Below are 11,526 nucleotides of genomic sequence, written 5' to 3' on the forward strand. Positions count from 1 at the left end.
GGAGTGGTGGTTATACTGAGGACTTTATGATATAGGTTATGGGAGTGCAGAATAATTGGAGGCACGGGAACTGTTAAAGAAAAAGAGTCCTGGATATATGAATGGTTGTAGGTGTTGAGGTTATAGTGGGTTATCGTTGTCATACAGTGGTAATGAGGATTATGGGAGGTATAGCAAAGGACATAGTATTAGTGAGTTACGAGGACGTAACATTTATCTTAAGAGGAGTAGGATGCGACAAGAGTGTTTGATGGTCATACAAGTTGTAATTGGAAGTTTGAGTGTTGGTGCAGAATAAGGATGGATTTGTGTGATTGCCGATTTTATTACAGGTAATGGCAGTGCTCGTAGTAGTATGATGTTTATGAGTGAGAGTAACGGATTGTGTGAGGATGTTTATGTGTGTGAGTAAACTTCGAGGACGAAGTTCGTTTTAAGGATGGTAGAATGTAACATTCCGTTTTGATGCTTGATCTTATTTTGTGGATTGTCTTAGTATTGAGTTGCTAGTGAGTGTTACGGAAGTGAGACAAGGTTGGCAACATTGTATTGTGGTTATTCGATAATATTATGGAGTCAATATCGAGAGGATATGTTATCTAGTAAGCGTGGTTGGTGGAGTTAGTGTTAGGTGTCCATGTTTTATAGGTTGGGTTAGAACTTCGGGGACGAAGTTCTTTTTAAGGGGGGAAGACTGTAATACTACGGATTTTATAGGCTGGTACTCGACCGAGTATGGCCTACTCGGTCGAGTAGTGTGTGTCGTGAGTCTGTTTGGCTACTGCCGAGGAACACTCGACCGAGTATGATGAATACTCGACCGAGTAGAGGATACTCGGCCGAGTATACTCTATACTCGACCGAGTATCCGGTCTAGCGAGTAATATTTCAGCGGTTTGATTCGGGAGTAATTAGAGATTATATAATTCGATAATCAGTTTCTAAAACACCATTTACAAACCTAATCAAACCTACGACGCTCTAATCACTCCCAATATCTCCTATGTGTATGTATGGACAATCTTAGCAATCGCATTCAATCATTCACCCTTTCGTCGGTAAGTCTTTATTCCCATGTTTGTTGGTGTTTAATTCTAGGGTTTGCCTTTAATCATGAATTGGGGGAAATGGGGTTTTGCAGTTAGTGATTGGAATTATGTGATTGTTGTTGTAGGTGACGATGTGGAATTTGTTAAGCATTTGTATGGTTGATTTCAGCGTAAGCGGATTGCGAAAAGGTAGGGTTTCCCTACTCAGTTCTGTTTAATTAATTTGAGATGTTGTGATTGTACTGTGTATAATTGTTGTTATCTGCTGATCATCGGAGGATGGGTGTTGTGGTGACGGTGTTGATGTGGTTATGTTGTGACAGTTGTGGTGTTGTGACAGCTGTGATGCTGTGTGTGTTTGTGGTGAGGTCACTTGCGGGAGTGGCTTCACTTCCTAGTTCGCCCTCCGTGGAACCCGTCACGGGAGGGGATGTGCATATTAAGGGACAGGGACTGTTAGTCGCTCGTTGATGAGCTGGACTAGGTGGGGATGGGCTGCGGTCACCCAATGGCGGCGAGGATTACCCGTTGCGATGGGGAATCAGGTAGGGCTACACACTTCGGTGTGCGATCGATTCTTCGTGTGAGATCGGAGACCGGGGATGGAGGATGATCGGTGGTTACAATATTTGTTTGTCTTATCTTGATTGAAATCGTATTGACCCCGTGTTGTTGTTTGTAAAACTGCGGTGATCCATTCGGAGATGGTGAGCGATTGTGACAGTAATGCAAAGGTTAGCTATGGGACGATCATGGGGGAGTCATCACGTCAAGTCTAGCTTCATTGTTATGAGTTTAGATGTCTTAGATTTCATTAGTTTTGAGACCTTGTACTTTTATTTTGAGTTGGTCTGAGATAATGTAATCGCTAACTCCTTATACTTTAATAAAGGTTGTTTGGAATTGGTAACTTTGATATTCTAACCTTGGGAAACCGAGATGATAATGATCTTTCATCTTTGGGGTAGTCCTTGGTAAAGTCACTTTATATGAGGGTGTTACAAAATTAGCTGACATCTAAATTAAAAAAAAAACTTAGAAGAAGTATATTCTACATGGCAACAACCATAAGAGTAAATTTAACTTTGGTCCTTCTGATACAGTGAATCACAATGGCTCCCTTTGTTCATGTACGGTACTCCCAAGTCGTGTACTATATCAAACTTTGTTGTCATTAGGCCAGGGTATTGTTGTTTTTCGCTTGTAATTGTGATTTGAGACTCTTGATGGCATTCGTAGTTTAATTGAGGAAATCATCGGATACATTCTTGAGCTATTATATGTACCTGTATTCTAGTGTGATATTCAAAGAAAATTGTCGAAATGGCAAAAAGGTAGAAAAGAGAAAGATGACTACTCTTTTTCCTCGGTTTCTAATGTCTCTTCAATATAGTTTCGCAAGCACCCAACGCTCGTCAATGGCTTTGATGTTCTACTTGTTAGTTCAGGTTGTACTCCTTAATTCATAGAGTAGATTATATTGTGCCCATATAGTATATACAAAGGGGGCCTCAGAGAAGTGATCGTTGATGGTGGTGGGTCTGTGAGCTCTGGATACCCTTCGTTATTTTATCCTACTTGGTACGGAATTGGGACAGTCCTGAGACTTCTTTGCGTACTTTTCCAAAGGAAAATGCAACCCAAAAAAAAAGTCGCCTGAAAGTTCGACTTTTGGTTAAAAAAAATAGTCTTTTATCAATCATTTATTTCATACGCGTATTTCTATCACTAGAGTTCTACAAGTCGTGTGATTGAAACATCCTGATGAGTAGACAAAGTTTTAACCGAAATCAAGCAATTTAGGAGGGGCACACGTACATCTTTTTTTCCTAAAAAAAGGCGCATCTTCACAACAAAATATATATATTTCAAAGAGGATGCCAAGATCTGTTCTCATGTTCCATTTCACCACCGCTAAAGCATTACAGATACTAGTACACACATTAACTCTGAATACATCATCAATGGCCCTCAAAAATGAATTGAGGAAACCATGAGGCTTAGCAATTACATGAATTAAAGAATTACACAATGCTACAACTCGATATTTTGGATGCACACGAAAAATCTTGTCACTAGTTATCTCTTCATTTGGCCCAGGTAATCGCGTCAATCTCAGATTGGGCAGTCCTATACAACTCCAATCTCTTACCTAGGTTTATACGTCGTTGCATGATTGCTGGATCCTCGTCCAACAACTTACCCAGCAACTTTGCCTGCAGTAAAAGCGGCACATCAAACATACAGCCAAGAGTGGCAAAAGTGAATGACAATACCGTTGGACACTTGGACCCATGTGACGGACAAGAACGATTATCTGACACAACTTTACTGATCCTTCCAGTGCACACACTTTCCATTCTCAACAATGGCAAAATACAACACCGTTATTTCATGGGTGGCTCAAGGGCCATCATAAATGGCGAGGTAAAGGGGGGACTCTGAAAATTCTAAAAAGAATTGCGGAAAACAATAAAAAAAACTGGGTGAAGTACGAGTAAATATATAAAAGTGAGTTAAAACACCCGAAAAAGTATTTTACAACTAAAGATATTAACTGAAGGATAAAATAGGAAGTATTTCCAAATCAACCAAATGAGGAGAAACGAAGGGTATTTATGAATCAGGCTAACTAATTATTTCAGAAAGATAGATCACTTTAACTGATGCGAAGTGCTCACCTCTTTCCCACCCAACTCAGTAAAGAAGTGATCAAGTATGCTTCGTTTCGCTTCTCTGACTTGACAGTAAACAATAGATTTAGGGATGGAGTGTCTTAGAGTTCCACACACCAAGTTCACGTATGATAACACAGTTGTTCCTGTTTGATGTGAAAATCAATCAAAAGACGGTCAGCAGCAAAATAAGAAACTGGTATAACAGAAACCCTGATAAATTCTGACCACAATTATCACCAAAATGAAACAACAAAGTAAGAATATTTAGGTTAGTATTCAATTTGATTTAAAGAAACAAAAAGCCATACATAGGACAATGCCTTAAGAGTCTTACACCAGGAATTTAAAGAGAAAACAAGGAAGTACATAACCAGCTTACCAATTCGACGGAGATATGAGTCATTGTAACGATCAAATATTGAATGTGTTGGGTTTCCTCCCTTCTCAACATCCTGAGGGAGCTTCCTGAAAAACTCAACAGTCAGGTAACCACACTCCATATCAACAAGCTGCAAAGTTGCTTTCTTGCTTTCATCACGCATTCTCTCTAACGACTCGGTTGCGGCATTGGAAACTTCTACACGAAGGGTAGGATATTGTCTTAGTTCCTGCAAACCAGAAAGAGCAAAATAGGTGACTCACTGATAACTCAAAAAAGTGAGTAGTCAATGCGTTCCACATCAAACAGATACATATGATATAAAAGTGAAAAAGCTCATCCCTTAGCGGAGAAAACCAATGCCAAGAATCATGCAACAGAAACAAGTCAAATCATGTACTTACCGACGTCTCACTGATAGACTTGTGCACCATCTCCTTCAATACTGCATGAACCTGTCACCCAAACAACTACATCAAAAAGCAACCCTGGGACAGCAAGCAAACAAAAGAACTCCCTTCTTCAATCAGACTAAAAAACAATAACTATTTAAAATGTCGGAATCTAAAAGCCTAATCACTTTTGACAACAGCTCTAGAAGCTAATTAGTTCACAGAACCAAAAAAGATTAAAGCAAAAAAAAATTTTACTTGTGGTGGAAAGAGGGGGTGACATGCATGTAAAGACAAAAGTACGAGTGTCCAAAGAGTACAAGGGTCAACAACCTAGCTCCAGGCAAGTGAAAACAAAGTTTCCTGAAAGAACATACCGCATCCACTGCAGCCTCAGCAGGACCTCTAATTGAACTCAAACAAGATTCAATCAGGCGCCTATACCCTTGTTCAGGAGCAATAAGATGAGGCTGGTATCCATCAGCTTCAGTAATGAGTTTCCGCACATTGTCCATGGAAAGATGTTTGTCAAATTGCAACCTTTTCAGAGCAGCTGGAAGCTGATTATCGAACACTCCATAAATTTTGTCACCACCTGGCCGGCTGTAAAGGCAGAAATATTGGCATAAAGATTAGAAGCAATTTAGAAAAGCTCTCTCCGCCAAAGGAAAACGGCAGTTTAGCAATGTTACAGATTTAAATCAAACATCAACATACACTCCATCGAGATGCTCTTTAAAGACCTGGTCGAACCCACGGCAAATTTCCATGATCATATACAACTTTCCCTGCATCAATATTCAATAGATAACAGTATAAGAGAAAAACCACAATCATCTATCAATTGTCACATGTATGGGAACAGTTATGTTGACTCATAATTCTTGGTGCACAACCATCTATAACCTAACCAAACAAACACATTGTACAAGTTTCACCAAGTCCAATAACAGACAAGACAACCATGTACAGATATTAGAAACCTACTGAGATCAACTTCCCAAAGCATCTGTGACGTCCATACAGGGCTAGCTATTACTCCCAAGACTCTCCATAAAAAAACACGTCCTTCCCCAATAAGGAAATTACCCAACGATCTAAACCAACAGACTAAACATTCCTATTACCAGTAGAATATAAAAACAAGAAAAGACAAGAGAAAGCACAAAAATACTTACTCCCGCATCTGTAGCTACAGGCCTTCCAAGACGGCTCAACTCCGTCTCTATATCAATAATGGTTTTGCTGATGAGAGATTGAAGGCCAGGAATCCGAGATTTGATGACGCTTTCTAGATGCTGAAATATTTAATATCCATAAAAAAGTGGCCTATCCAACGTAATAAATGATTTTTAAAACCTAGAGAGGCTTCAAAATTACACTTGTATATTTTAACTTAACAGGAAAAATACCTTTGACATCATCTTGGCTAAGAATTCTGAACCCATTCTATTAGCCATATGCTTGTACTCTGGGCTAGTATTCCAGAACTCCCGCTCTTTGCGTCGGGCAGCCATCATATCAACACTTTTATTAATATCCGCTTGAGAACGATTCACAACACCAACCCAAGGAAACTGCAGCTTGTATGATCGACCTTCCAAAATCTAGAGAAGGGCGAAAAATCAGGTGATAGCAAGCTAGGGTATGATCGGTTTCATGGTGAAGGGATGGGTAGATATTGCCTTCGTGCAATTCAAAATAAGGAATAAAGGCAAAACAATCAGCGCTTCTAAAGAAGTACTTACATCAACTGCGTCAGTTCCCTTGTCCATAAGATCAACCTTTGTTAAAACTCCAAAGGTCCTCTCCCCTGAGATATATGAACCAAAATTTAAACAAGATCAACACTTAGTAGTAAGTAATTCCCTCAAAGATCACCAAAAATATATATGAACATTATTAGCTCAGTGCCTAAAAGGCTCCCCAAAATAGCGAGGTAGGGCCTAAAGTATATGAAGTTATGAACCACAGATTAGTAGTATCACAGTATCACACTATCACCTCTGAAAGGATCATGATAATTTCCCAAAAGAAAGACGACAGTAATCTGTCGGTAATAAGTTTATTATTTCAGTAACAGCTCATTGAGCTACCTGTGACCAGAAGAACAAAACTAGAAACAAGCGTAACATATTTCTTTCAAGCAATACACCTAGAGCAAATGTGTATGTGGAGAACTCAACACAACCCAGTGATTCGAAGACAAGTAAAAAAATATAGAAAGAAGCAAGAACTAACATTACATCATAACATGAGACAAAACAGAAAGACTTCAATTACCTTTTGGGTCCACTTCACGAGAAATTTTAATGGCATCAGAAGTCGCAAGATCTTGATTGGCAGGAGAAATAGCCAAAATGATACAGTTGGGCTGCAAGAGGATTGAATACAAGTTACTTTATAGATTTAAAAGGCCGAGATTCAAAACCCATGACACGATTACACAAATGAGTAAATGGTAATACCAAAAACCAGCAATAAGGTCAGCATTGAAAGCGTGTGTCTAGAATCTAGATGAAGGCCTATAGCTCAAAATAGGTCACCAAGTTACGCGACGATTTTGTAAATGGAAAAGATGCCATTAGGATACAAGTTGGTGAGGCTAATAGTAGTGCAACGTGGTTGATTCAACACAGTACCATCAGTAATGAGTGTCTGTTTTTCTAATATGCCCAGGAACCATATTTACTAACTTAAAAACTTTTTAATTTGACACCCTAACCGAACTCTAATTCCCTTGGACTACCCCTTCTTCTCCATTTTCCCCAACCAAATCTCCACCATCACCATCTCCTTCAGCCAACCTTTAACTCTCCCTGAAGGCCTGAACTCTCTCCTCCATCTAACTACAAACATTTCCCTCCTTCAGTCTCGACAGTTCTCTCTCCATAGCGAATCCATCCGCAAAGCGCAACCCTTCCATCCAACAGGCGTGACCGCCCCTTGCTTGATCAATTTCGAATCGAACCCATTCATTGACATTTACTCTGTTGCAATAATGTTCGGGAGCCTTTCATTCCTCCCTAATGAAAATAATACCCAATTCTAATCCATGTGACTCCAAGTGGTGGATGCAGGAAATTGGTGGGAGCATTAATAAGGTTTAATAAATAAAATTATAAAAGCACATAAAGCCTTTTCTAATCCTTCCCTTCTAATTGGTCCTTTTATTATATTATTGACTTACGAAGTAGCCAAAATGGGAAAAATATGGAGGATGCAATTAACAATGTTCTATTTTATAAAGACGATTACAAGGATCCATAAGTTTTATTATCATGGGATAAAGATGCCGAGCCTTCTCTTAAACAATTATTCATGACAGCTACACAACTCCCCACGAGCAAAAAAAGGTAAAGCTGAGGAGTGCTTGACTTGGTGGCTATATATAGTCTGAGCTTCTTTAGGTATTGTGAACAGTTTATTGAACATAAAATACTACATCAATGTATTAGACATTCAGAGCCAAAAAAAGGTTCTGATTGTCTGATGATGCTAACTCTATATAACTCAGTTAATTGACATTCGGAGCACTAGTATAAAGGAAAACTTATTACCTTTTCAATGAATGCACGAACCATATTTTCAATCTCACCGACAATGCTATCAGGCTGACCCTCTGCAGCAACAAATAAAAGTGGTTTCAATAACTGAATAAATAAAGTACAAACTAAAAGAATATGAGAAGCAATAATCCATTCTTCAAAAAGAGTAATTTACCAACAGCTACTTTCGTGAGTCCAGGAAGATCAACAAGCGTCAGATTAACAACTGCGAAAGCCCAAAATTGTATTAGTGCAATCTAACTTTAGTGGATGGGCCACTAGTAACGAAATTTAGTTGAATGAATGTAAGAGCCAATCCAATGTAACTATGTAAGAAGCTATAAGGACTAACTTATTCAACTCTTGTTGGTTGTTGCACACAAAATGTGTTACAAACAAGCCACCTAAGAGCATAACACGGTGTTTCAACAACTAAGAAGTTCCCACCAATAAAAATAAAAATAAAAAGAGAGATAAGGAAATAAATTGTTGACAGGCTAATTATTGCAAACATGTAACATACCAAGTAACGAGGGGGTGGGGTGTGGGGGGAACAAAAGGACATACAGACTAAACAAGACACCATCTTACCGTTGGGAGAATAAATGCTCAAGTGAATAGGAACACTGGAGATTCCTTTACTTTGCCCTGTTTCTCTATCAGTCTCATCTGCAATCTCCTTCCTCACAGCAGCTGGAAAGGTGAGAATCAAAGTTTAAGCTCAATGAAGGGTATCAACTTTCAACAGCAAACTCAAATGTACAAGTAAAACTATAAGATTTTGATAGCAAAATTTTTAAGGTACGAATTACCGCTCTATAGCACTAAATACTAAAATTTTAAATCCAAGGGGAAAAACATACCGAAATCAGTGAACCGTTTCCTAGGAAGGTGCATAAATTCCGCCCACTCTCTATTTTCCTCAACCCTGTGTAGTTGTAAAACAAGAGGACGCCTAGTCACAATACCTGCATGTGTATAGAAGCAATAACTAAGTATGCATGTTTAACAAATGAGTCAATAAATAATGAATCTATACAAGACTTTAAGTGAAACAAGTGGTTGATGAAACAAAAAAAATTCAGAAACAATTTCTAACCAGATCCACGAGGCAAAAAGTCCTTGCCAACAATGCTTTCCAAAACTGAGGATTTCCCAGAACTCTACAAACCATGTAAAAGATTTAACGTGTTAGGATGAGGAGACACGACAACAAAAGAAAACATAAGGAATTGCATCCAAAACATTATGCATAAGTGCATTTGAAGCATGAGCATACATAAACTACCCCCATTTAGTACACTCCTAAGAACCGACACAGAGCATCAATGATCCTAAATAAAAACAACACACCGTCAAAGACAATTTAGCAAAAAAAATTCAACATAAAAAATGTCCTTTCAATCAATGATTCAATGCTATACATTATTCAGTGGTGTTATTTATAGCAGAGTAAGGGGGCCAGAAATGTACACAATGGCGACTAATTTTGTTTCATTCCATCATATTCCAAAAGCATATATTCTTGAATTTTTGACCCAATTCGGGAATTACTACATCTCCAAATGCTCTAGCCCTCACTCCTAGAAGGCTAGAACAATTCTTCTTCTATAGGTACTTAGATCACCCTAATCTATTCACTCATTAAACTTCATCAACTATTCCCTCCAGTAGTCAATCGCAACTTCAACAAAAAACTTACTTCCATTTTTCGTAAACTCGCGCCAGATAAATCATCAATTCATTAACATTCACAGAACAAAAGTCCCCCTTGTTCTATCAATATATCTATACCGTTATCCTTGCAACATTTAGTCATAATTAAACGACTCGCCAACATCTAAAACACGGCCAAAACAAACATGAAGTCTTAATACATTATGGCCGAGAAAGTTAAACAAGCAAAAAACTAGTAGAAAAAACGAATTTATCAAACAATTTCTCAAAATCAATAAAACTTCGATAACTAAAACTACCACAAATTAACCCGAGGTTGATCAAATAGAAATCGACCATCAAATTACCAAGCAAAAACAAACATGAAGATGAAACCGAAATCAAATTCTTCTTATAATATACATAACGTATACATTATCGCCGTCAAAATTAAACAAGTAACAAACTAGAACAAAACAAAATTATCCGCTCATTTCTCAAAATGAACAAAAATTCAAAAGGCAACAATTAAAACAATCAAACAAACTAACTAGTCCGAACTTCGATCAAACGGAAATCAATTGAACATCGAATTTCAACCTAAAACAACAATGGATATGAAACCGAAATCAAAATTTTCATACAATGTACACGACATATAATCAAACAAGCAACAATTATTTTCCAAAATTAACAAAAAATCAACTAAAACAATCAAACAAACTAATCCAAAATTTGATCACACACAAATCAATTGAACATCAAATTACCCAACTAAAACAACAATTGAGATAAAATACAAATCAAATACTTCGTATAAATTAGAAAACATATAATCATACATACACAAATCAATTGAACATCAAATAATCCAGCTAAAATATACTCGTAATGTACATTAGCATAAAATGATAGAACAAAAAGATAAGGAGATCTAAAGAATAACCTGACCACCAACGACAGCAATGGAAGGAAGAGCATCCCAAAGGGTGGGAAGAGCGCTCTCGTCGCCATGATCGCCAAGAGCTGTACATGCTCTTTGAATCTTGTTCACCAGTGATATCAAATTCTCCATTTCCGATGTGGATTAAGATCGGTGGAAGAAATTAGGGTTAGGGTTTGAGATCTGGGGTTTTTAATTATTTGAATCGATCGAATCGAAGAAATTGGGGATGAACACGATGAATCTAGTAGTAGTGTTTATTAGAGGTAGAAGAGAGGTTGCCGAATGTGGGAGGAATTCGTTTTTTTTGTTTTTTCGAAAATTCGAAATGAAATGTGGACTTTTGTAGAGGAAATTGAATTAGAAGAAATGGACGTTTTATATGGGAAATTGGAATGTAGTTTTGATGTGTGGACCGATATAGCAAACGGCTATATTCCATGTTTGTTCATTTGGTGGAGGATTGTGTGATCTTTATGTGACCATGGCATGGGCCAATAGGTCATTGGGTAAATTTGAAATTCTCAGTGTTAGGTCATATTAAAATAATCTGTGTTTAAGGAAAGTGTATTACCGTTTTAGTGATTTTGGCTCTGTTTGGTAAACAGCAAATTAATATTGGTAAAAGTAGATTGTAAAAGTAGATTATGTTTAGCAGATTATAATAACGGGTTTGACTAAAATGTATACTTAGCAGAATTTGTTATTGATGTTTGGTAATCAGCAGTTTCAGATTAAAAGATTGTTTATTTTTTATGCAAAATGACTAACATAGACATGGATCAATTATTGGCAATATGATAACATATTCTCTCAAGGATAAAAATGTCAATTTAAATATTCTCTAATCTACTGATTGAATATACTAGTAGGAACAGCAT

General features: G+C 37.6%; 1 protein-coding gene across 1 annotated transcript; it reads right to left on the bottom strand.

The window, feature by feature from the left end:
• Positions 1-2,895: 2,895 nt before the first annotated feature.
• On the bottom strand, positions 2,896-11,292 carry LOC141596775 (dynamin-related protein 5A). The gene is made up of 16 exons (XM_074417022.1): positions 10,649-11,292; positions 9,146-9,209; positions 8,910-9,014; positions 8,638-8,739; positions 8,222-8,272; positions 8,059-8,120; positions 6,782-6,872; positions 6,247-6,311; positions 5,911-6,105; positions 5,677-5,796; positions 5,216-5,286; positions 4,876-5,101; positions 4,511-4,561; positions 4,107-4,335; positions 3,731-3,870; positions 2,896-3,265 (listed from the first exon to the last, which is right to left on the bottom strand). Exons 1-16 carry the CDS (start codon positions 10,775-10,777, stop codon positions 3,137-3,139), a joined length of 1,830 nt encoding a protein of 609 aa, XP_074273123.1. The 5' UTR covers positions 10,778-11,292; the 3' UTR covers positions 2,896-3,136.
• Positions 11,293-11,526: the final 234 nt, after the last annotated feature.

Source organism: Silene latifolia, chromosome 8 (genome assembly GCF_048544455.1).
Source record: "Silene latifolia isolate original U9 population chromosome 8, ASM4854445v1, whole genome shotgun sequence".
Lineage (NCBI taxonomy): Eukaryota > Viridiplantae > Streptophyta > Magnoliopsida > Caryophyllales > Caryophyllaceae > Silene > Silene latifolia.

Coding starts and splice junctions, on each gene's coding strand:
- LOC141596775 (XM_074417022.1), bottom strand. CDS start 10,777: ATGGAGAATTTGATATCACTGGTGAACAAGATTCAAAGAGCATGTACA. Junction 8,121..8,221: donor ACTCACGAAAGTAGCTGTTG/GTAAATTACTCT, acceptor TTGTTGCTGCAG/AGGGTCAGCCTGATAGCATT. Junction 5,287..5,676: donor CTGTAGCTACAGATGCGGGA/GTAAGTATTTTT, acceptor ATATTGATGCAG/GGAAAGTTGTATATGATCAT.